Source organism: Carcharhinus amblyrhynchos, chromosome 10, assembly GCF_965287045.1.
Source record: "Carcharhinus amblyrhynchos chromosome 10, sCarAmb.v2.hapA, whole genome shotgun sequence".
In the NCBI taxonomy this organism is placed as follows: domain Eukaryota; kingdom Metazoa; phylum Chordata; class Chondrichthyes; order Carcharhiniformes; family Carcharhinidae; genus Carcharhinus; species Carcharhinus amblyrhynchos.
In genome coordinates this window covers 58,247,330-58,274,496 of record NC_137333.1, presented here as the reverse complement: position 1 = coordinate 58,274,496, position 27,167 = coordinate 58,247,330, and the positions used below count along the sequence as shown (strand labels likewise).

The following is a 27,167-nucleotide window of genomic DNA, read 5'->3' as shown; positions in this document are numbered from 1 at the left end:
TCTAGAGGTGCCAGAAATGGCAGAGGATGATCCATTGAAGGTGGAAGATGGTGACGTTGAAGGTGAAGACACTCCGCACTCTATCCTGTAACCTTGCAGGTTTGTTTCCCTGAAGTACCAACTCAATTTTCTTTTTAATTTCTATTAAGTGATTGTCTCCATTGTCATCACCCTTGCGGGCAGCAAGTTACAGAGTAAGAAAGGTTATTCTTCACATCCATCTCTCCCATCCCAATCTCATGTCCAGAACATTAACTCTGCATCCCCTTATCCTTTGCCATCAGGTAATGGGAGCAACTTTTCTTTGACTCCCATATCTGACTGTCAGAATTTTGTACATCTCTAAAAAGTTTCCCCTCTGTTTTCTTTGCTCCAAAAGGGATTACTCCAGTTTCTATAATCTAATCTTGTGGCTAAAATCCCTAATTCCTGGAAATGTCCTGGTAAACTTCTTCTGTATCCTTAAAAGAGTTTTGTATTCTTCCAAAAGTGTGGTCATCAGAACTGACATAATACACTAGTTGTGGCTTCACTAGAGCTTTATGAGAGTTCATCATAACCTCCTTGCTTTTGTACTCAATGCTTCCATTTATGGACCTCAGGATTTTCTGTGCTTTGTTAACTATCTCAATAAGTCCTGTCACCTTAAAAATCTATGCATGAGAATTCCTATGTCTGCTATCCCTGTGCACTCTTTAAAACTGTGCTATTAACTCTTTATTACCTCTTCCTTTCCCTCTGCCAAATGCATCACCTCCCTCTTCTCTGTTAAATTCCATCTGTCACTTGTCTGCCTATATTCTGTTTTAATCATTTGGTATCCTCATTCTCTGCCACACCTCCAAATTTGGTATCATTGGCAAATTTTGTAAATCTTTTGCAGTACCAGATTTTACGTGTCATGTGTGTATATATCAGTGGTCCTAGCACTAACCATTGAGGAACACAACAGCCTATCATCCTACAGCTGAAAAACAGCTGTTTGATTTTTTTATCCATATACCTCAGGATTGTTAACCAACCTTTGTGTGGTACTTTGTGGCGATTTTCTGTTACTTCATCAAAAAATTCCAATTCTATTGGTCAAACATGACTCCTTAATTTAACTCAAATCTCTCCAAGTGCCTCATAATTTTTTCTTTGATAATTATTTCTGAAACTTTGCCTACCACTGGTTTACTGAATAGCTTGTAATCACTCAGCATGTTCTGACACCCTTTCTTGCACAAGGCGTTTATATCTGCCACTATCCAATATTCTGGCATCTCCAGTGTACCGAGGAAAGATTAGAAGATGATGCATAGCCCTTCCACTATCTTCACTTTAACTTTCCATAGCAACCTAGAATGTAAGCCATCAGGACCCGGTGACTAAGCCTGTCAACATCCTGGGAGTTACCATTAACCAGAAACTGAACTGGACCAGCCATATAAATACTGTAACTACAAAAGCAGGTCAGAGGCTAAGAATTCATGCAGTGAATCATCCATCTCTTGAATTTTCAAAGGCCAGCTACATTTGCAAGCACAATGCAAAAGTGTGATGGGGACACAGGTGTGTACGATCTGCAAGATGTACTGTAGAAATTCACCAAGGATCCTTAGCAGCACTTTTCAAATGCACAAACACTACCATCTAGAAGGAAGAGAGAAACAGACATAAGGCAGCAACATCACCTGGAAGTTGTCATGTTGCCCCCTCCCCCAAGCCACTCATCATTCTGACTTAAAAATATATCACTGTTCCTTCACCGGGTCAACAACCTAGAGCTCTCTCATTAACAGCATTGTCGGTGTACTTACACCATATGGACTGCAGCAGTTCACCACCACCTCTCAAAGGCAATAAATGATGGCCTAGCCAGCAACATGAACATCCCATGAATGAATAAATGAAACTAGACTTGCATTGTTTGGTTCTTGTACAGTAATTTTTTGATTAAAATGTGAAATCTTGTGTAATTCTCAGTTAATAATGGAAGTTCACATTTCTTTTTTAAAAAGTTAATGGTTTCCCTCAAGATTATAAGATATATCAGAATAATTCTTGTACCTTCATTGCATTTTAACTGTCAGATTTTCCTGAATGAGGGGCTGGGAGAAAAACTTTTGGTTAAGTACTACAAACGAAGAATCTATATCTATATGGAGCCAGCTAAGGAAGCATATCTTTGAAGTATATAGATAAGATAAACCCAAATTATTACTTCAGTATTCAATAAATTTGTGCAACAGAATGTAAATGGAAGATGTGGTTATGTAAGATATGTAAATTTAGACCAGATAGCAGGACAAAATTTTTTGGCTTACAGTGATAAGTGCTTAAATAATCTGTCCAGCAAAGTAGTAATGGCAGGTCATTGAGGATATTCGAACAGCACTTGAACAGTCTGACGGGACTTTCAGTGTACCTGATTATTTTTCATAATCCTTGCTTTATTAATATCTTACACTGGACTCTATGACTCAGTCATTTTGGAAAATACAAAACTATGCTTGAGATTCGGCACATCTTGCCACTTTAAGACAGTTGATTTTACAAAATTTCCCTTCTCTATGCAACTTCGGTCAAATGGAAAAGAAAACAGGAACCAGTCACCCGGGTTATCTGTGTGAGTAATTAGTCATGCTTGACCCACTAAAACTGTTCAGGTGCCCGATCAGTGAACTAGAATGTTTAGAATGACCCAGGCTGTACCTCTACATGGTATAACTTTTGATGCTTGTTTAGAACTGGAAGTTAAAATAGTCATTTTAGTTATAGAACAGAGAACAAAGAACAACACAGCACGGGAAACAGGCCCAACGAGCCCGCGCCGCCGTCCCACTGTCCCAGTGACCTATTCATGATTTTAGTCTAGGCCTAATGTGCGAGGATCAGGGAGGTCCAATTTAGGGACAATTTAGTACCCAATCAATCAGCCTAAAAGCACATCATTGGGATGTGGGAGGAAACCGGAGCACCCGGAGGAAACCCACGCAACCACGGGGAGAACGTGCAAACTCCCACAGACACAGGCCCAAATCCATGTGTCCGCACAGCAACAGAGATAGTCTCTGAGCTGTCATGTTGCCCTCGAGATGGTCCAGTTTAAGCACACTAACGACATGAAGCAATAGGCAACTCCCGAAGCAACGTCCAAGAGCAGCCCACTACAACCTGCCGCATGCATGCCCCTTGCTGGACTTAAATGCCTGTGGAGACAAAAAAATTCATTATTAAACAGGCAAAGACTGTAACATCCATTATTAGGAAGAAAATGCAAATCACTAATTTTGTTTCATTTCTGCTTTAAGGTGGCAGGTAGAATGGTTTGAATTTAGTATGCTACTAGGTATTGTCGGTAGTATTTTGGAAAATATGATGAGACAGAGCGTATAATGCCTATAATAAACAAAAATACTGCAATTGAGCATTACTGATTTTCTCAGCACTCTGATTTCTAATATAGCATTTTTTGTATTTATTTAGAGCCAGTGGAAGAGGACATTCTGCAGGTTGTCAAGTATTGCACAGACCTCATTGAAGAAAAAGATCTGGAAAAATTGGACCTAGTTATTAAATACATGAAAAGGTAAATCTGTTATGTTATGGGTCATGTTTTATGATTACTAGAATAAGTTCACTTTTCAAAATAATTTTCTACTTTTTTTGTGGGACTTGGTTTAAGAATAGTCATTTTGCCTAACAAAGCATTTTACGATCAGTGACATAGAACTTTACGTACGTAACTTTAGTTTTTGAGTATAGTAGGAATGTAAGTTTAGATTTTATAAATCTTGATATTCCCAGGTTTGAAAGTATTTTGACTATGTAATTAAATTTATTTTTATGTATAGTGGATTTCTTTTATCCAGTGTACATCACGAAATTAAGTCCAGATTCTTGGTCCAAAAAATTTTAATGATGCAGTTTCTTAAGACTTCCTTTCAATTTTGTTTTGGTTTTCTGCTCATCACATCAGAGGTTATTAGCGTGGGAAGCACTTTGCCATTATAAACTGTTGTGGGCAAGGTTTTAGAAAAAATTATTAGGGATAGGATTTATAGTTATTTGGAGAGTAATGAATTGATTGGAGATAGTCAGCATGGTTTTGTAGCGGGTAGGTCGTGCCTTACTAACCTTATTGAGTTTTTTGAGAAAGTGACCAAAGAGGTGGATGGGGGTAAGGCAGTTGACGTGGTATATATGGATTTTAGTAAGGCATTTGATAAGGTTCACCATGGAAGGCTTCTGCAGAAAATGCAGATGTATGGGATTGGGGGTAATCTAGGTAATTGGATCAGGAATTGGCTAGCAGATAGGAGACAGAGGGTGGTGGTTGATGGTAAGTATTCGTCATGGAGTTCAGTTACGAGTGCTGTGCCTCAGGGTTCTGTTTTGGGGCCACTGCTGTTTGTAATTTTTATAAATGATCTGGATGAGGGTATAGTTGGGTGGATTAGTAAATTTGCTGATGACACCAAAGTCGGAGGTGTGGTAGATAGTGAGGAAGGGTGTCATAGTTTGCAGGGAGACTTGGACAGGTTGCAGAGCTGGGCCGAGAGGTGGTGGATGGAGTTTAATGCGGAGAAGTGTGAGGTAATTCACTTTGGCAGGAATAACAGATGTGTCGAGTATAGGGCTAACGGGAGGACTCTGAATAGTGTGGATGAACAGAGGGATCTAGGTGTATGTGTACATAGATCCCTGAAAGTTGGGAATCAAGTAGATAAGGTTGTTAAGAAGGCATACGGTGTCTTGGCGTTTATTGGTAGGGGGATTGAATTTAGGAGTCGCAGCGTCATGTTGCAACTGTACACAACTCTGGTGCGGCCGCACTTGGAGTATTGTGTGCAGTTCTGGTCCCCACATTATAGGAAGGATGTGGAGGCTTTGGAGAGGGTGCAGAGGAGGTTTACCAGGATGTTGCCTGGTATGGAGGGGAGGTCCTATGAGGAGAGAGTGAGGGATTTGGGGTTGTTTTCGTTAGAAAGAAGGCGGCTAAGAGGGGATCTTATTGAAACATATAAGATGATTAGAGGTTTAGATAGGGTGGACAGTGATAGCCTTTTTCCTCGGATGGAGAAAGCTAGCATGAGGGGGCATGGCTTTAAATTAAGGGGGGGTAGTTATAGGACGGATGTCAGGGGTAGGTTCTTTACCCAGAGGGTGGTGAGGGATTGGAATGCCCTGCCTGCTGCAGTTGTAAATGCGCCTAGTTTGGGGGCGTTTAAGAGATCCGTGGATAGGTTTATGGGTGGAAAGGGATTGGTTTAGGTTAGAGGGTCATTGTTTTTTAACTGGTTGGTGCAACATCGTGGGCCAAAGGGCCTGTTCTGCGCTGTAATGTTCTATGTTAAACACCTATAGGCACTCACAGGTCAAATGCAGTAAAGTTAGACGCAGAGTCTAGTTTCTGATTGTTCTCCAAGCAATGGCTATGAAGGGACCTCAAGTACCTTGTATTTTAGCAATGTGACATTTTACCAATGTAATCACCACGTGACATTAGAAATTTAGAGTCAAGTTACTCCAAGTTTTGTTGTGAGCCTTTGCCCACTAAAAGCTAGGTTATAATTGAAACCTTATTTCATATTGAACACAGCCAAAGGACAACAACTTTCATCCATCATTGTGGTTTATCCAGGTCCTAGATTCAAAATAACAGTCTGCTAACCAACTGTACCTTGACATAACTGATCTAACAGCAAATGTTATTTTTCTCTTTGATACATTATGAAGACATTTGGTCTGCTAAATAGTTCTCCCCCTGCTGCTGGTAGCACACATGAAATTGTTCTTTTGACTCTGATATTTCCTTATACATTTGGAACTGTAGGTTTAAAAAGGAATGTTTTGATAAATTTAGTTGCATACCTAATAATACGGAATCCCAAATTAAGTCTTTTAGCTGATGTGGTTCGACAGAGACAGAGCCAGCAGGCAAAGACTCAGACACTCAATTAGCAAATAACACCAAACTTTATTGACATGAGCAAAATCAAACAATACACTTACAAATTAAATAGTTAAAGGAAACAAAGATATACTTCTAAATTAAACATTCCACCACTGCCTGCACTGACAGGAAACTCCTTCTGTCCCCGAGGATTTCATGCCTTCAGTTGGATGGTTCAGAAGAAGCAGAATACAGTCTCAACCCTTCATGCCAACAGGTTTTCGCTTCTTCCTCCAAAGAAAACTGGAGTATCCTGTGTCCATACTGACAGGAATTCTGCCTCTGTTCTTGGGCCCGCTGCTTTCACTATCTATCCCCGCTGCTGACAGGAAACTCGCTCTGTCCCTGAGGATCTGTCGATACAACCAGTTCCCGTTCATCTTGTACACATGCACAAAATGGTATAAACCTTTTATACCCAATTCTGGCATCGCCCACCTTCTTCCATAATTATTGTTAATTGTTAATAATGTTGTATAGGTTAATTTCATTGTTTCTGGCTATTTGCAATCATTATCTTAAGACAATAGATTATTTCAAGATGTTCTTTATCTTAATACCAGACAAGTGTCCAATCCAATTCCAGAACTGGGTCAGTGACTGTGTTCTGATAGGGGCCTATAATGGATAGTTCAAATTCCTTTGACAGCTTCAAACATAAATTATAATATAGGGATGTTAGTAGGTAATACAAAAATAAATATAATCTGACTTAATTTTTCATTATTAATTACTTACCCTTTAGTTACAGGGCAATTGAGATACTTCTAATAATCAATGACAGCTGTACTATGTTAAATTAGCTTGTTGTTGTTAGTCAAATTAATATTGCTTCTTTCCTGGCCACATGTTATTACAAAATGGTGGGCACAGTAAGAAGTGTCTCAACACCAGGTGAAAGTTTTAATACAAATAAACCAGTTGGTCTTTAACCTAGTGTTGTGAGATTTCTTATTGTGCCCACCCCAGTCCAATGCAGGCATCTCCACATCATTACAAAATGTAAACTTGATCTATTGGTTTGTTGCAGAATGTATGATTGTAAAAAACCTTTTAAAAAAAATGGTCAAGTTAAGCAAGCACACTAAATCCTACTAAAATAAAATCCCAAATCTAAGCCAGCTTCCAGAACTGAAAAGTTAAAATGATAGCTGCCATGTGTTATAATGGTCTCTAATTTCAAATAGGCCAAAACCATACTGCCTCATTTGTTCCGTTTATTCAACATATCAACATTTACGCCATCTCTTAATCCCAATCCTTCCCAGTTCCATCTCCAGTAATTTATTGCTTTTCACCAAGGCTCACATTTCACCTCGTGGATTGTCTTCTTCCATTCATATATTTCCTCACATTTTCTATTCCCAATTTTCACTCAAGATTTTGTTATATTTGTGCTGCTTGCCTCAACTCCTTTTGACTCAAATGATGTTGATCTCCTGTGACTAATTAACATTGTCCTGCTTCTTCACCTCGTGTTTTTTTCTTCCAATTTTGATGACTTTACATAATCATTTAAATTTTTGTCAAGCAGTATCGGCCCTTCTCTTCTAAAAATATTAAAATGCTAGAACTACTCAGTTCTGACAGTATCTGTAGAGAGAAACAAGAGTTAACATTTCACGTGAAGATGATCTTCCAGTAGAATGTTATTTCAACATAGAACGTTAACTCTGTTTCTCTTAGATGCTGCCTGACCAGTGGAGTGTTTCCAGCATTTTGTGTCTTTATTTCAAATTTCCAGCATCTGCTGTATTTCATTTGTGCTCCCTTTTTACTAAAGTCGCCATTCCTGATGACTTGAGATATCAACATTGAGAATGATTGGTGAGTGATTACAATCCAGAATTCTGCTTTCATTAATGACTTTGAACAAATGATTTATTGTCCAACTGATATCCCTAATTCTCCCAGTAATTCAATTGATCGCAAGTTGGTTCTTCACATTCAATCATTGTTCTTATACTGCCTCTGTATCCTCTGCTTTGGGCAATAACATCTGTCATATGAGATTCTTGGAGGACATTCTGCAAGAAACCACACTCCATAAAACAATCTTGCCTTGTTTACATTGCAAGCTGACCACTTGGGTCAATCTTGAAGAGTTCTATACTTTTCCCAATCCGATCGGTATTTTTACTCTCCTGATCAATCAATGTCATAATTGATATTGTTGGAATTAAAATATTTCATAACTCACTATTTTCCATCATGTTTGGTGGTGCATCTTGATTCAATATTGCCTGCTATTCTGCTTTCTTCTGTAAACATTCTTCCTGTAGGACATGCCAATTGTTTAATCTGAAGTATCCAAGCTGTATTTATCACTGCACAGAACATCTACAAATTCATCAGAACTTCTGAATATAACTACTTTAAAGATACTTTTACTGCCACCTTTTCAGCAGTTTGTTATTTTGGTTCCTTGGCAGACTAGCCTTTCATAACTTTAGTGAATCCTCCTTTTATCCAGGTGATGCATTTGCCAATTCTCCTCAAGAGAAAATAGACTATCTTGAGTCATTTTTGCTCCAGTCCTAATCACAATGACTTCAGTAAAGAATATTCCCTGTTATCTTTCAATATCATGACAGCATCATTATATTCTTGCCAGATTGGTCCAATTCTCTGGTATTTAGTCTGTAAGAATTCCTTCAGTGCTGACAGTATTGCATTTGTCATCCTCAAGAAGTGCTGCTGAATTTACCCTTGTCCTATGCTATCATTCTTCAGTGGCCTTAAATTTGCTGAAAACTTCTGCACCATGATAATGCTGAATTCTGTAGATCAGTGGCACAAGTTCCAGAAAATTGTGTGCAAATCCATTATGTACACCTGAGGTCTACTAGCATTTTTGTGTTGCTTAAGAGGGACCCTCATAAAACTAGTTACACAGCTCATTATAACTCCACCTCTCTATTAAAGTTAATGTGGAGTTTGTTGCATTAATGTCACTGATCACCACACCATGTGAACCATTAGTTCAGAATAGGAAAGACTTCAGTCAACCAGGTTGGCTGGAGATGATTCTTTTACTTACTTATTCTGGGAACTTCATTGAAATCTTAATTCTAAATTAAGTAATAAAGTAAGTGTTTGGAAGTCAGGCATTCATTCAGTTGCTATTTACTATTATGAGAGTAATGCACACAAAATTATACTGATCTTTTCAAAGCACAATGTTCTGAGAGTGATATATTTCCTGTTTTATGATAGGCTGATCCAGCAGTCAGCAGACTCCCTATGGAACATGGCTTTTGACTTCATTCTTGACAATGTTCAAGTTGTAATGCAGCAAATCTATGGAAGCACGTTGAAATTTACATGAAAAGACAACGCTAGTGATATTTTTAAAAACCAGTACACTGGAGCCTGGAGCTCCCATCTTGTGCCATAAATCCTTTGTGAAGCTCTTAAAATTTGCATGGTAGTAACACATTGTGTTTTTATGAAGACATTTCTGATATTGAAAAAACATTTTGTAGGTTTTTTTCTTGGCAAAATTGTGTGCCAAATTCTTGTTGGAGTTGCATGTAAATAATTGTGTTGTAAAAAGTATCATGTATGTAGAATACATTGTATTTACAAAATTGTTGTTTATAAAGTTTGTTTTTTAGTGTTCACTTCTATTTAATAAAAAATGTTTGTTGTGAATTTATAACATAAGTCTCATCTAATTTTTACCTAAATTGTATAGTATGTTGGCATTTCAAGCACATTGTTAATGATATTTTTGTCAGTTATGTTGTTTAATGAAAGTTGTTGTTACTAGTTAAATCCTACAGCTCACAGCCTGAAAAACATTTTGCATATTTCCTATTATAGTGACCATCTATAATTTAGTTCCCTCAATAATTGCATATCAGTGACTGGTAGAAGGAAACAATTAACATTGTTTGAAACCAAACGGAAATGCCATTTTCTGTAAAAACTTCTCTCACGACCTTAGGCTGTTTATTCCTCTGATGCTACAATTCTCCCAATAATGTCCTGCTATTGCAGCAAAGACAGAATCATTACTCTCACACACTCTCAATGAGTGCCAGTATTTAAGAATAGAATATAAGAAATCGAAGCAGGGTAGTACATACAGTCCAAAACGTATCAATCTCAGCCTTCAGTTTACTCAATTGCTGAGCACCCACAGTCCTGTGGGATAGAGAATTCCAAAGATTTGCAGTCCTATGAAGTGAAGATATTTCTCCTGTCAACCCGAGACCACCATACCCCCAAGTTCTAGACTTTTCAAACAAGAAAAATAATCACTCAGCCTCTACCCTGTCAAGTCCTCTAAATCCTTTATTTTTCAATGAGATCTCCTCTCTTTCTAAACATCAGAATATAGGCCCATTCTATTCAATCTCTCTTCATAGGACAACCTCCCATCCCAGGAGTCAATCTGGTAACCTTTGTGTTGCATTCTATTTAGGGTAAGTACATCCTTCCTAAGTTATGGTGATGAAAGATCTACACTACTCTAAGTATGGTCTCTTCAAGGCCTTCTACAATTGCAGCAAGACTTATTTAAAATTATACTCCAACCACTTGCAATAAAGGCCCACATACAATTTGCCTTCCTAATTGCACCTGCATGTTGATTTTGTCTCAAGTACAAGGACACCCAATTGAACATTTTATTAAGAATCTAATTTTTCCAAATTATATATTGTCATTTTTTTTTGTCCACTTTACTTGCAGACCTTTGTCTTCTTGCAGTTTACTTTCCCAATAAACTGTGTCTCATCAGAAAACTTGGTCACATTACATGAGATCCCTTCATCAAAGTCATTTATGGCAATAATCCTTAGAATTTGTCATGACAATCACCTGCAAATTACCCATTCCTATTCTGATTTCTGTTCTATAACTAGTACTTTACCCATGCTAATTCAAGATTTAATACTCCTAATCCATGGAGCCTTTTTCTTATGTAACAATGTTTTGTGTGGCACTTTATTGAATGCCTTTTGAAAAAGCTAGAATGTAATTGCAGGGAACATTTAAGCCAAACCTCGTTCTGCCTTTTCCCAGTATATACACATGCGCTGCTCAGACAAAGGTTGCTGCTGGTGGTGACCTGCAACTTTTTTCTGGACGCTGTAACCAAGATCAGTTAACAGCAGTCTGGTGTGAGAATCCAAGCTCTTTCTGGTGCCTGCAAATAAACCCAATGAATTGCAAACTCAGTAAACAGAACTCCACTGTATCAGTTCCAGCTTCATTAGATTCTGATAATACACAATAGTGACAGAATTGTGGCAGAACAAATTACCAGTGATTTATTCCATTAACATATCAAATATATTGCAATTTTTCCAAATATAACATGCATTTATTCCCTAAAAAATTAATCTAGAAGTTAGGCTGTGTATTACACATGGTCAGGGTATAGAAATCACTGGCAGAAGAGCAAAGTGCATCAGGAGTGAGAAGCAGTGGTGAGAAATGAGGATTATATTACAAGGGATCATGTGGCGTGACTACAGTAGTAAGCTTTAAATTTATGTTGTAATTTAATTTAATTCAATTAGTAAGAAAGATTAGATCAATTAATTAGCAAAAAACTAAAGCTGGTTTGATCATTTATGCAATTACAATGCATAATTTGTTCAATTAATCAAATCTAGAGATGGTTAAAATTAAACAGCAAGGAGTTGACATGCTAAAATGTAGAAATCTTCAATAAATTGAAATCTGAGACACAGGTAAGTAAAACACAAATTAACTTCCTACAAAATAAAGTGATGTCAGAACATGGGAAGCAGCTGATAGGTGAGTAACTGATGATTTTTTAGTTATTTAAGTATTTTATGTCTTTGTTAAATCAGTTAATTAATGATTAAGGTATGGCAGGGTATCTCAGTCCTATGGAATGCATATCCTGTTCATGTGAGAACTCTACAAAGCTGCTTTTATCCTAGATAGCCACATGTGGTAAATGTTGTTAGCTGGAACAGTTCGATCTCCCAAGTTCTAGAGTTTGAGCAGCAGTTAAGTCTCACTGGGTGCATTCTCAAAGCCAGGGTGTCATGAATAACATTCCTAGATGTGATCACCTTGCAGCTAAGTCTTTGCAGGCAGGTAAGGAATGGGTGACTATCAGACAGTCAAGGAAAACCAGGCAGCTAGTGCAGAAGTCCCTTGAGTGAATATTGGTTTGAGTGATGGTTCCTCTAAAGAGTACAACCAGAGCCAAGTCCATGACACTACAGCTGGTTCAGCTGTATGAGGTGGAGGTGTTGTACCATAGGAAGACTGGAAAAGCAAAGTGATAGAATACCAGATGGGCATTTCTGTTGCCATAGAATTGAATTCAGCATGTTGCTTACTTGGTGTCAGGATCACCAGTAGCACTAAATGGCTGCAGGATACTTGGGAGAAGATGGAAAAGGACCAGGAGTAAACCAGAGTCAAATTAATTAATTGAGGGGGAGTTAATTTAAATAGGATGAGAACAGATGTGGCTCAGATAAACTGGAATCAGAGGAGGAAAATAATTCATTTTCACTTTGGCATTGGGAAATGCTTTAGGATAATCCAGGACACAATTAACAGGTGCTTTGACAAATGTGGATTAATTAAGGAAAACAGCATAAATTTGTTCACCTAATGGTGTTTAATTAATTTGATTGAGTTTTTTGATGTAGTAACAAGGATGGTTTATATCGTAACCATGCATGGGCCTCCAAAAGGAATCTGATGCTGCATCTTCCACTGTACCCAGTGGTTGGAATATTTTGACAAGGCGTTGTATGAACCCATTCCACTCCACCCCAATTTTAAAAAAACAACCGTGTATACCTGGAGTAACAGTTTCATCACCACTCATTTTCTCAAAATACAGTAATGACCAGAGTGCCAGAGGCAGCAGCTAAGGTATCGTAAGGGGTGTCCCACCACTGATTTTAGCCATTTTTCAGGGCATTCATGGAAGATTCAAAAAAAATGCATTACCAGGAATATAAGTATCTTGATGTTTGTGAAACTATGGTCAAAGTGTCATTCTTCCCGGGGACATAACAGCCAGTTGAATGTGATGGTACTGAAGGTATCATCAGAGCAGAGGCTTCAGGGTCTCAAAAACTAATTCTCACAGGCTCCTTGTGTTATATGGATCCCACCAACATCATAAGATACCCCCACTCCACAGTCATGAAATGCATGGTTGTATATGTGGTGAGTCTCTAAGAGTACAAAACAAGTGAGGCACCTGACTTGAGGGACCAATGAGAATCAGGAGTGAATGGTCACACCAGAGAGAGAGAGCATCCTTTCTGCTGTTTTACTTATGAAACCATGTAAACATGTAGAACTGAGCTCTGCCCCACAGCATCCCTCATGCTGCATAAACCTCCTGTACCAAGTTCCCTTATCAACAAATCCCCATTGTTCCTAACAAAGCCTGAACTCTGACAACACCTTAAAAGCCACAACATGACATACCTGAAATGCTTTTACAGATTGGATAGGCCAGTCATGCACATAGTCTAAAAGACTGGAGAGCAGCAGCCTCCCTCAAACTAGCAGGAACTTCAATGAAAGTTTGAGGATGCAAGGGCCAAGCCTCTTGCTGCCTTCCTCAGGTGTTAAGAGCAAAGATGTTTTGGCAGAAAGCACCTGTGCAGCAGGACCCAGTGGCAAGGGCTGTTCTTCCAGTGGTGCCAGCAGAAAAGTCCCAGGAAAGGCCTGATTGATGTTGCCAAGATATTAACAATTGTTATATTCATCACAGTTGCAAAGCCAGAGAAATTAGCAGCCTACTCCATCTCCTCTATGTAAAGGTGTCCAAATGTGAAGGGCACTACAAGAAGCATTTCAACTGGTGTTATGCTAATAGTCAATTAAGAATACACTGTAAATAAACTCACTTCTCACCATCTTCAGCTGCATAATTATATTAACTTTATGCTAAACAGTAATAACAGTGTGAACCAAACAGTTGCTCTTTTCCGGTGTCATCGAAGACTCCAGGCTGTAGAGCAGCTCTGCATGATGACAAGATTGATTACGCCAGAGGAAAGGCTGTCATTCCTCATCAAGTTGCATGTTTGGAACATTCATATCCTTGAGTTAAACCTCAGGCCTTTCAATAGAATCATAGAATGGTTCCAGCATAGGGAGGCTGCCATTCAGTCTGCCATGTCAGTGCTGGCTCACTGAAACAGCAATTCAGAGTGCCAATCCTGTCTTCACCGTGCAGACAATTGAACTCTCTTAACTGTCTCAATTGAACCTGCCTCCATTATACTCCACATCCTACCCATTCACTGTGTGAAAAAGATTTGCCTCATATCACCATTGACTCTTTTGCCCATTACCTTTAATCCGTGTATTTTGCTGAATCACTTATGTACACACCTGCCAGGGTGTCTCAGAGGTTGCCATCCAAGCAGTTCAGATAGCAAAAGCTCAACCTTAGTACCCTGGTGAGAGCTCCAGTGATCAGCTATAACTAAATTAAATGGCAGAGCAGGCTCAGAGCCGAATGGCCTACACGTGCTTCTATTTTCTAAGTTTCAGAACAACCCATTAAAATTAGACAGCAGGAAGGAAACGGAAGAAAACAAATCCTTAGGGAAAAGATTCAATACTGAAAAATGAAATGAAGAATAATGTGTTAAGACTGACTTTACAGGGAGAAAATATAATTGGTAGATCAAACAGAAGAACAAGACTATAGGTAAAGTTTTTAATATCACCAACCCCTTTTGTATGATTAGTAAATCAATTACTGTAATTCAGTTACAGCCACAACTGTTGTTTGGGGCGCAAACTTTTTTTTAAGCTTTTAAAACAGAAAAATGCTGCTCTAGACATGGAAGAGAATGATTAATTGTTACAGATGTTATAGCTTTCCCACTAAAAAATATTTTCAGGCATGCGGTTGGAATGCTAAATTTTTGATCAAATTAAGAATAAAAGTAAAAAATATTTTGGACAGAAAAATGTTAAGTCAAAGATAAGGAAATCAGATGGAAGAAGAAGAAAAAAAATCAGGATGGAACGAGGTTACAACAGTGGAAGAAGATTGCATGAAGCAGTATATATCACAGATACTATACAAGTGCCTCAAATTAGAAATCAAAAGTCAACAATGAATGCAAACTAATTCCTCACATTTATTTGATTTGGCCTCAGTTAAAGGGGTAGAAGATTCCAACCTCAGTGTGATCAGTGAGACACTGATCAATCTGGCAAAAAGGAAAATTATGGAAGGAATCCAATCAGCCTTTTAAGCATTTTTACTTCTAGATAATCCCAATGTCAAACTGCATCTTTTTCATAATATTTTATGATGAGTCAATCAATGACATTAAAGTCTTGGGCAATTAATTAATACTGGTTTTTTGTTGATTTACTTAGTCTTATAGAATGAAAACAAAAGGAGATATGAACATCAAAACCTCATTATTCCAATTTGGATGTAGAAAGCTGGAAAAAGTGGAATTGCAAACACTAGTGATGGCAAATGGAACCCACAGCTGCATCTCCAAGTCACTTTACATTATTTGGCAAAAATTAATATATCTGCCAATGCTTTGAAATACATTCAATGCAATAAAACCAAAAGTTCCCTGCACCCCCTCTGTTGACCTCAGTGGTGATGGTATCCAAATAAAGAATAACCAATTGAGAGAAATATCAGAGTGACTGCTGCTCAAAGAGCCATAAATGAGTTAATATTTTAGGAAGATGGAGGAGCGTTTTGCATAATGAAACCTTTTAAACTGCAAGCACTAATCTGCCTTTTTTATAATTACACATAAGATTATTGTGCTTAATTTTCCCTATGCATGCTTCTGATCAGCCATTTAGAATGTTCCTTCAACCGCATGTAGTAGTCACCATTTTGCATCTCCACCTACCAATTATAGTTGTTTTTAAAAAGGTAAAGTATTGGAAATACAAATCTCACCATCTTCAGCTTTATTTGTGATTTCAGCTTTGAAAGTTTACAGTCTGGGTCACACAACCATCAACTGTACAAGCAATAAAAGGCTGCTCTATGTTATTTTTCTCACAATGCAGGTGGAATTCTCCTAATACCTAATTCTTTATAAAAGTTTATAGGCACAAAAGCAGGGTATGCGTCATGAAGTAGCTGAGAAAAGCAGCTCATGGAACAGAGAAAAATTCTCTATACCCAAAATTACTTGTCAAAAAGGCTGTACACTGCTTCTGCACAGTAGCACACAGGATTCAAACACTTTATTCATTATTTCATACAATTAAAATTAGAATCGGGGAGTGCTGCTTACAAGTTCCGTGTAGTGGAAGGGAAAATTTAAAAATAGCAGCTAGTATTGGTGGGAGGGGTGTGGTGGGGAAGGGACAGGAAGAAAAAAAAAACAGGCACATTGAGAATTGTAGGAATATGTAAAACTGATCACTGTCAAACCAGTGCAAGAGTTTTGGTTTGTCATGGAAAACATTTACTAGCTATAACCACTTTTTACTCTGGATTCTGACTCTCAGCAGTCCAGCGCGGCTTAAATAATAGGTCCTGTTCACGCACAGGCCTCAAATCACACTCAGTCCTCCCACTGGTGAAGTTTTGAAATGAAAACAAACTGCATTAGCTAGATAATTTCAAATATTTTCTTCAGTTCCATGACAAGCTGCCAATCAGACTTCTGCATCTCATCTCTGAACCAGTTTTTCAAGGCATCAATAGATTGTCGGCTGATCTGTAATACAAACAAAATACAACTCAGTGGGTCAAATATAAAAGAACAAAATACTGAATAACAAGTTTAAAGTTAACTGCATAGACAAAAAGCTGAATTATTTTGGCCAAGTTTATTTATTAGTGTATTAGTTTATTTAATGCAAGTAGGCTTGCATTAACACTGCAATGAAGTTAATGAAAATTGCCTAACAGCCACACTCCAGCACCTGTTCAGGTACACAGGGAGAATACACTTTCAGACTGTGGGAGGAAACCAGAGCATCCGGAGGAAACACACGCAGATAGGGGGAGAACATGGAAACCCCACACGGACAATGACCTAAGCTGGGAATCAAACCAGAGTCCCTGACACTATGACGCAGCAGTGTTAATCACTGTACCACCATGCTGCCCATAAAAATGTATCTACAAAAGAAAATTAGCAATTCTGTAACTTTGACTCTCACCTGTTATTCTTGTCTCCTCTGCTTAGTTCTGCTCTATTTTGATAAAGATCATCCTGCCTATTTATTGGAAATTTATGTATTCCAAACTTTGTGGGTCTACAATCCCAGCAGACATTTTTGCTGCTTAAGATTGTTCATACTAGATTTGATCTCCACAGTCAATGTTCGCAACCTCCATCATGCTAAAATGTAAAAGTGATGTTCAGCAGCTTTCACAAATTATCTCAAGATAGAATAGTAATCTATATTTTCTGTTTCAGATGCTGTAAGTACTTGTTATGTTTCCTACTAGATTAAGGGAAAAAAATTTAAAAGTCTAGAGCACGTGACTTGATTGGTTAACTAATAGGTTGCAAATTATAAGATACTAAAGTAGAATTTTATTTATTATTTATCAAAAGTCATTGCACAGTAAGGCACATTTCCATATTTGGGAAGGATGCCTTTACAAGTTTGCTCCTAGAAACAAAATCAAAATTCAGATTCAAGTTTCACTGCAAATTTGCTACTCCAAATCTTTCCCATACATCAAGGAGTATAAAGCTGTTTCTATCGATTTCTAACTCTGCCAGAATCTATCTGGTTATCGACCCCGCTAGGACAGCTTCTCTGGCACTACAGTGGTCTCCCAATCGATACTCTGGCCCCCTCCGTATTTTTTCCTCCTTGGTGTTTCCTGAACATCAATATTTTGTACTATTCCTGCCCTTCAATGAGCTAAGTAATTGCTTTGGCTCAGCTACAGTAGAGTTAGCTTCTAGTTTTCTCAGTAGCTATCTACAAGCTAAACAGTGGCACCATCTTGAATTTCAACAATACCCTAAAGCTGAATCTACATTTTAAAATTTTTCAATCATGGATCAGAAATCCACTCTTCCAAATCAATTTGGACATATCCAAGTCTAAATATCAACCACATAACTGGGGACTTTGGGAAGAAAGATTCCATAGATAAATAACTGCTTCAGGTCTGGATAAAAAGTCAGAAGTTCAACAAGTTAACACTCTGACTTATTCAGGAGGCCCAATAGTGGATGACATTATTGCTCAACAAGGAATAAATGATCATCTGTTAAGTTTGAAGTACTACTCAAATCATTCAATGTTTATTTTAATCTATGAAGCAACAAAATCCTTGATAGGACTAAATTGAATAAGCTTGTCCACCAGTCAGGAGAACCTGTCAACTCATTCATTTAATGGGCTGTACGGGATGGCTGAAGGCTGTGAATAGGGAGATCTAAAATCTGAATTTATCAGATATAACAACCATAGGAGTAATGGATGCTGTTAGCAAAGGGCGGTGTCTCAGACATGTTTCAAGCAAAGGAGATCTCACCCTTGAGAAAGCCATCCAAATTGATAGGCAGTCTGAACTATGTGCAACACAGGTCCATTTTAAAGAAGAGAAAGTAGACCATGGTACAAAGAAAATTCCACAGTTTGGTTAGCACAGAATCAGGGACACTCCAAGGGAAGCAGTATCCTAGCTGACCAACAGAGCAAACATGCCAGCATTGTAGAGCAAAGTGCCCCCACAGGTGAGATCAATATTGTGCACTTTCAGCTTAATGCTTTAAATAAAACAGAATTGGACACTTTAGCAAACTGTGCGGGATCAAAATATTTAAACGCACAAAAGACCCAAATATTTTTCATCAGGTCGAGACTGCACACCAAGAGGATACACAGCCATGCTTCTTAAGTGAGCTCAAAGGTCCTGGATTCTCAGATCGAAATTTGGACCTCAATAAATGATTACCTCTCAAACTTTAAATTGGACATGGGAACAAGTGTTATATCCCTTTTGGGCAAAAGCCACGGCTGAGACATTGCTGGCTTCAAATAACAGACACACCAGTCTATGGGCCTTGAGAAAACTGACTTCTGGTCATAGGTATGATTCTAGAAGCATTAAAGATATAGTGGCAAACCAATCTCTGAGTTGATGTACATCATCTGTCATCGGTCTTCTCTCTTGAACAGAGGTGCCTGTGCAGGCTTAAATCTCTTCAAAACAGCAAAAGATGTCAAGATAAGCACAGTTGTAAATTATAAAGAGTTGCAAGTTCCTGAGAGTTCAAACAAGAATATCCTGATTGAGACTTCAGTTCTGAACTGTCCTCACTCTTTGCAGAGCAGATCTGTCTATTTTCATTACAGGTGTCAGAAAGCCCTCGTTGGTCAGACCAGTCGACCACTCAGATGGTTACTATGATGCCTTCGGTGGAGGTTAGATGAGAGCAAAAAGCCTTACTCCATGACACAAACAAATGCGTTGATCAACACTATCACCCACAGAGCAATCACCACAACTCCCAGCCAGCATGATGGTGCTACTGGAACCAAGCAGCAGCCTCCCACTACTGATAACATACCATGCTGTCAAATGGAAAGGTGAGCTGGAAAGACTTCCATCAAAGAGAACATCATGACAACCCACAAATAGGACTAGGTATAGTACCACCCACACATTGATGAGAATCAATGACCCACAAGTAAGAGTCAGTCTAGTGTTGGACAGCTGCTAATTACGCACATAGTTCCTGTATTTAATAAATACATAGTTAACCTACTTAGGACTACACAAGCTTCATTAAGATCTATAGCACGTTGTGCAACAGCCTATTCTACTCTCTGCAGAATTCTCAGCCTCTGACTTGGTGCCACAGCTACCAAATTTATGTCTAGTCCAGTTTTTGGTCAATGGTGAACCCCACCAGCCCAGATTCTAATAGTAGGACATCCAACAATAGCAGTGCTGTTGAATGTCAAGGGGAGGTAATCAAACACTTTCTCTGCCTGGAAATGGTAATTTTCTGGCACTCGTGCCACTAATGTTGCTTGCCAATTTACATTTCTTTCATGGGTTGCGAGTGTCGCTGGCAAGACCAGCATTTGTTGCAAATTCCTAATTGCCTTGAGATGGTGGCAATAAGTCATCTTCTCAAACTACTGTGGTGCATCTAATGCAGAAGCTCTCTCTCTTCTCTTATAGGATCAAGGATAACTTCTTTCCGCTGCCGGTTCTGCTGTGATGGGTTTAGGAATGTTGGTTGTGAAATGGCAGATAATTCCAACGTGCGATTTTCAGGCTGGCAGGTGATGCATCTTGATTTGTTCTTTGTACATGGTGCACAGCTTTGTGGAGTCAGGAGTGGAGTTACTCGCTACAGAATTTGCAGCCTCTGACTTAGCAGCCCAAACTAGAATATTGCTGTTTTTTGCTTCATTATCTGTTTTGTTACAAATGGAATTGAATACAAACATCAGCTTACATTTCTATTTCAGGCATTAGGATGAAATGGAGATCATTAATGAAGCAGCTGAAGAAAGCTTCCTGGATCAGTGTGGGCTCCAACAACACCCAAGAAGCTCAACATCATCTAGGCTAGAGCTTGTCTTCAGAGAAAATGAGGTATCAGATTCTCTGATATTGCCAGAAGATTTTTTTTGTTTGAAAGTCACAGTCAGATATGGCTTCAGTTATTTTAAAGTCTTTGTCTAGTTTTTTCAAAAATTTGAAAAGTTAAATAGGATATTTATATGTTTTATGCAAATATAAAGTGTTCCAGTATTCTAGTAAATCTTTGCACCCACTGGCAATGATGATTGCGCCTTGCAAAGTGCAGTGCCCAGTACTGGACACAGTACAGGATATAAAACTACAGTTGAGGCCTAACCAGTGACTTAAGGGTTTAGCATAAATTACTTTATTTTGTAATTTTGTAACTCTAATTTAAAGCCCATGGCTCCACATTTTATTTTTAAAAAGCTGCATCAACTTGCGCTGCCTTCTTGAAACCAATATCACTAAAATAGATAATTTAATCATCTCATAACTATTTTGTGGGATGTTGCAGTTTGTAAAATTGCCCAACATCTTTCCTACATTTACAACATTGACTTTCATTTTATTTCTCATGAGATATTAGCACAGCTGATGAGACTAGGATTTGTTCCTCATCCTTAATTAATCTTCAGAAGTTGGTGGTGAGCTGCCTTCTTGAATCATTACAGTCCATCTGGTGTCAGTACATTTACAGTACTGTTAGCAAGGGAATTCCAGGATTCTGACCTACTGACATACTGTCATTTAAATCATTTTTAAGCATGCGTGTATTGGGACACTCTGCTTGTGAAAGTCATTATTTTATTTTGGAGAAACACAGGATTGGACTGGTGGGATTAACACAACCATAGGTTCCAAGATTTCAAAGCAGGTTAGCAGGGTGGAACAGCACGCAGAGCACAAAGTATGATAAAGGTTCCAGAACGGAGGACAAAGTGATAAGGGCCATGCTGCATCACAGCGGAAAGTATAGGCATCATAGGAAAAATGTGAACAATCATGAAGCAAATTTTGGTCAAAGTCAGGATGCCATTACAACCATTCACATGTGCAACAAGGTCACATGATTGCCAATCTATCAGCTGTTGAGTTTAGTCCCAACGTTCTTATTGGGTTCAAAGATTAGCAAGAAAGAAAGACAAACAGTTGAATACAAAACATTCAAATCTGTGATGCAGGGGACCGTTGGTGGGATCCAAGATGGATCATCCACTCAGCACTTCTGGCTGAAGATTGCTGGGAATGCTTCAGCCTTTTGCACTCATGTGCTGAGTCTTTCCGCCACAGAGAATCAGCATGTTTTAGAGCCTCCTCCTCCAGTGAGTTGTTTAATTGTCCACCACCATTCACGACTGGATGTAGCATGACTGCAGAGCTTGGATCTGACCTGTTGGTTGTGGGATCACTTAGCTCTGTCCAGTTCTATTAAGCAGTAAACACCGGAGAATTCTCGGGTAATCACATCACCTGGGACTCTGACTTCTGAATGCTGGTGCATTACATCATTGCAATATTTTAACTTCTTGTGTGATCTCAGGCCCACTGGAACCAGCATTTTAGGGAATGATGCAAGCTGACAAGAACAGAATGGGAAACAAGACAATTAAAGGACAATAAAGAAAATTATATTCCATGGGAACGATGAATAGACAGATAAATTAATTAGTTTTGGGCATGATCAAGAGGGTCCAACTTCTTGGAGCAAAAACACATTTTGTTGTTTTACAGTAGCTGTACTGATGAAAGGTGGAACAGTCAAAATAAGTGATCAAAGCGTGAGTAAGCAGGACATAGTGTACTTGCATTTCTGTAATTGGACAGTCACACGCACCAAGGATTGGTTTATCAATTGAATTATAGAAAGGGGTATAAAGAGTGTATGAAAATAAAATCTGGCTTCTGATCTTCATTTCACTTTATTTTTAAACTTTACTTGTGTGGTTTTATACCGAGCTCTACCTGGGGGCCATTGTGGCATAATACCTCTTTAGAAAGCATAGAAAACTTCAAGGAAGCCCTCAGGAAACAAGTATGGGTGTGGTCCATAGTGTGCACTTAAGCAACACTAAAGAGGGTGGTGTGAGGGGTTTGAGTCAGAGGCAGGAGACTAGTCATTGCAGCTTCCACCAAGATATGACAAACAAGGAATTACATGATTTGCTCTTATATGCTATAAAGCATCAAGTCTTACTCATGCTAAATGATGTTATATCATTGCCACTGACATGGGTGAATGACTAACCATCAAGATATCAGGGTTTATTAAAACACAACACAGGGGAACGTAGTAAGATGAAGTTCATGCAGGGACCATGAAATCTGCTTACAGTAGTCATTGACTAATATTCAGGTTCAGAATCAGTACTGGACATGGACTGGAACCAGAAGTGTTAAAAGGATAAAGTGTTAGCTTGGGCACTGCAGAAGTTAATCCTGATTCCAGCGGAGGTGTTCTCTCTTCACAGATGTTGCTATACCTACTAAGTATTTCCAACATTTTCTGTTCTTATTTCAAATTTTTAGCTTCTATAGTATTTTGCATTCATATTGTTGTACTAATCACATGAAAACTGTTTGTGCAGTTTAAAAGTCTATGCACATGTACCCTGAGCAGAGAGATCTCGGGGTGCATGTGCATAGCTCCCTGAAAGTTGGCACCCAGGTTGATAAGGTTGTTAAGAAGGCGTACAGTGTGTTAGCTTTTATTGGTAGAAGGATTGAATTTTGGAGCCGTGAGGTCATGTTACAACTGTACAAAATTCTGGTGCGGCCACACTTGGAGTACTGCACACAGTTCTGGTCGCCGCGTTATAAGAAAGATGTGGAGGCATTGGAAAGGGTGCAGAGGAGGTTTACTAGGATGTTGTCTGGTATGGTGGGAAGGTTTTGAGGACAGGCTGAGGGACTTGAGGTTATTTTCATTAGACAGAAGGAGGTTACGTGGTGACCTAATTGAGGCATACAAGATGATCAGAGGATTAGATAGAATGGACAATGAGAGCCTTTTTCCTTGGATGATGATGGCGGCTAACGCGAGGGGACATAGCTTTAAATTAAGGGGTGGTAATTATAGGACGGATGTCAGAGGTAGGTTCTTTACTCAGAGGGTAGTAAGGGCGTGGAATGCCCTGCCTGCAGCAGTTGTGGACTCGCCAACTTTAAGGGCATTCAAATGGTCAGTGGATATGCATATGGATAACATTGGAATAGTATAGGTTAGTTTAGGTTCCACTGGTCGGCGCAACAGAGGGCTGAAGGGCCTGTACTGCGCTGTAAATGTTCAATATTCTATGTTCTATAGAAAGGATGCCACTCCAGAAAGGCCCTTGACATTGCTACAGCGAGACTTTGGATGCTTTTCAAAAGTCTGCATAACTTTGGTCCAATAATGCATCTCCATAAGTCACTGCCATCCTGTTCTTTCCCCATCCAGGATAAATTCTGTGCTCAAACCTCTAGACATAAATAAAAATGTGTAAAATTCTACCCTGGCTGCTCCATTCATTTTAGAGCTCTGGATTACCTTATTACAGATGGGATTCTGGCTCTTACTGATTTTGTCAACTCAAATACCATGTTCAGGAAGTCTGGTCAGTTGTGCAATGCAAGTTGATAGTTCTGTATACTACTCAGGAAAATGCACCAAATCCAGTTCTATCTTCTCACGGAAGAGAAATATCCACTCACTCCTTTTCACGTGAACTGGAGGTACAATGCAGGACTCATCAAGAGATACTTTGCGGAGCTTGAGTAAACCACCCAAAATTCCTAAAGTTTCTCAACTGTCATTTGTAGCAATACTTTTTTGGCATTGAACTGAAAAGAATCTGATGATAGGGCTTTTGAATTATCTCTCTGAAGGGCTTGAATGTATTCTGGCATTCAGCACCTGCCTACACAGACTCCTTGTAAGCTGTCCAATCCTCTGCATTGTGCACTGTTAGAGTTTCCCTAATTCAACGCATTTAACTGTCCATGGCTATGTGTCAAAAACTTTTGCTGTCCAAACATTGAATAAAAATGGGCTATTCCTTACAGGTGCACTTTATAAACCAAAGGTCAATTTGCAAATTGCAGTACATTTGGAGAACAAGCATTTTATATAATTATTATCATAATTTATGACAGATTATTGATTATTTCACAGTATTCAAAGCCTATGATGGTGCATAGTGTCTCCACGGTTGGCACAACATACAAGTTTGTTTTGTTGCAGGCGATGTTTTGCATGGATCTGTAGTGAAGAATACATTATACAATCATAGTGCAGCCTTTTCTGAGTTCCATTTTGTGCCTTAGATTCTATTATGCTAATCTAATATATGACCTTCAATTTTTTAAAGAGAGCACAAAACTGATTGTGACGTTATCAAATAATCTAAACCACATTGTACTTATTCTTGTGTATGTTTTTACAGAAGGTAGGGTAGATTGGCCAAATGGCCTCCCTCATCTGTGCTGATAATACAGCATTGTATATTTTCTGGATGGTCACCATTCAGTAACTATACCTTTTACTCCTGAAAAACCTCCAGAACAAAACTAAAAACACGAAATATACAGTTTGAATGCAGAATGTTCAAATTTTTTCCCTAACCTATTTTTGGTGAACTTGTCCAGATCTTTAACAAAGAACAAGGTGGAAAGCAAGTAACTTTTAACTGGAGAAAAACTGGCTCAGAGAGAAAAGTCCACGGTTTTATACACCACATGAGCAGGAGACCGTATTCAAAAGTCTGTCTATCATAATGATACTTCCAAGTGCAAGTTCAACATTCCTCAGAATCAAAAAAAGATAAATGCCTACTGTGTTGTTGGATACAGAATAAGAAAAATAAAATCTTTCAATTTAACTGCCGAAAGAAATTAAAATACCAGATGGTATGAAAGATTTAAATTTTCCATCCTTCAGGAATCCAACCTCAAGGGATGCTTCCCAAAACTTTTCCCTTTTAAAGAGGTATTATGCCACAATAGCCCCCAGATGGAACTCAGCATAAAGCCACACAATTCTGAAAATAAAATGAAATGAAGATCCGAAACCAAATTTTATTATCATTATTATGTATTCACAGTGACAAACGTCTCCTAGTGTTGGAAAATCCTGAGTCGTGACCCTACTCAACAAGTGAAAATTCAAGGTACTTCATCTCGGAAAATAGCAGACACTGACACTCAAAAGCATTGCTTCCTCTTAAATAGTCTGCAAAATTCTTGGAATGAAAAGTAGAAGCAATTTATTTCTGAGAAATCTTGGTCAGGATTTGATTCGAGCTTTGATTAAAATGTATCTATCAGTAACCCTTCTGAATTATTCAACAGTCAACCAGATCCAGCAGATCAGAATGTATACCATTTCTGTTAAAACATGTCGAAGTTCCAGTACCAACTGAAAACAAAAATCCCAGTTTAACAGAGGCATCGCACCAGGAAAGGAACACCTACTAGGACTGAGTACTTTGAATAGTTGTAGTCACAAACAGCCAATTAGGTTAAAAAAAATTACAGAACTTTCCATGATACACAGTTGTGATGGACAACTGGAAAAGAACAGATCATGGTCTGGGCAAAGGCAAGTATGCCCAATTTTTGCCACATTAAGGGGAACTATTTGCAGTTTCTAAAGTACATGTAGCACACTAGCTTTCCCCCCCTTAGTGAATGATTAGGTTCATTCCAATATGCATTTAGGGCAACTGCACAGCTTTCACAGCCAAGCTATGAAATATTCATTCCAAAGAACACCAATGAAATTGAGTACTTTGCCTATTCCCACCCTAGTTAAACTGTATGACTGCAAGACACAAATTTTTTTGTGCGTGCTTTAGGATTTTAGGCAGTCTTTCCAAATTGCAACTTTAAATCCATTTTGCAAAAAGAAAGGAAAATAAACTCACTGCATCTCTTTTGTGGAACAATATCATACCTTACTGACAATGAAGTCTGTAGCTTCAAAGTGCCGTCCATACATTTTTGGTGATTCTCCAGGTATGGGTTCTATTTTAATACAGACCTCTTGGCCTTTCCGGGCAACATCAACTTGTTTATGATTCACTTCAATACTAGTAACAATTCCAATATCGACAAACTGGAAAAGGACAAATAATAATTAGTTTCCACAAGCAGTCTACTGATTGGAAGTAGGATAGGTTCATCAATGTTAACAAATTGATTTTACATGTAAAAATTTCAAGGCAAGTATGAAAAAGCATTTTTTTCAATTATCAGTACAAAATGAATGAAAATGAAATACTTATATAAACTTACATTTTTTGAAGGAACACACACTGGAGTGCCTTGTTTCAGAAGTCCAGCTTCCACAGACACTCCCATTACAATTGGATCCCGAGAATTGAAAATGAACTGAGGGATAATTCGCAGTTTTGAAGGAAAAACAGCTACATGCCTACCAAGGGGAAAAAAATAGATATTTAAACACACATACACATAAACATAGAAAAAAAGAACGAGGAAACTAGACCTTTAGAAATCATTTCTGATATGTAAAATTCTCCTCTGTTCAAGTCTTTAGAATAATTAACTCAGTTTATCATTTCTGCAGTTAACAATCTGCTCTCCCTCATGAGACAACAAAAACAAAATACTAGAGATGCTGAAAATCTAAAAGAGAAACAAAATGTTGCAAATATTCAACAGGTCTGGCAGCATCTGTGGAGAGAGAAACATTTCAGGTCTGTGATCTTTCATCAGAATACACATTTTATTAACTCTGTTTTC

General features: G+C 38.4%; 2 protein-coding genes across 4 annotated transcripts in view; one reads left to right on the top strand and one right to left on the bottom strand.

The window, feature by feature from the left end:
* rev1 (REV1 DNA directed polymerase) overlaps nt 1-15,744 on the top strand; it is a 114,465-nt gene extending 98,721 nt beyond the window's left edge. For all 3 annotated transcript variants that reach the window (XM_080197114.1, XM_080197113.1, XM_080197115.1), the window contains 2 exons: nt 3,472-3,574; nt 9,158-15,744. In XM_080197114.1, coding sequence (XP_080053240.1) covers nt 3,472-3,574; nt 9,158-9,269 — 215 coding nt within the window. In that variant the 3' untranslated portion in view covers nt 9,270-15,744. The remainder of the gene's footprint in view (nt 1-3,471; nt 3,575-9,157) is intronic.
* A 109-nt stretch (nt 15,745-15,853) lies between these two features.
* The window catches only part of eif5b (eukaryotic translation initiation factor 5B), a 102,813-nt gene continuing 91,499 nt past the window's right edge, over nt 15,854-27,167 (bottom strand). Inside the window, exons 22-24 of the mRNA XM_080197116.1 lie at nt 26,697-26,835; nt 26,356-26,517; nt 15,854-16,629 (exon numbers count right to left, since the gene is read on the bottom strand). Of these exons, the coding sequence (XP_080053242.1) occupies nt 16,522-16,629; nt 26,356-26,517; nt 26,697-26,835 (409 nt within the window). The 3' untranslated portion in view covers nt 15,854-16,521. The remainder of the gene's footprint in view (nt 16,630-26,355; nt 26,518-26,696; nt 26,836-27,167) is intronic.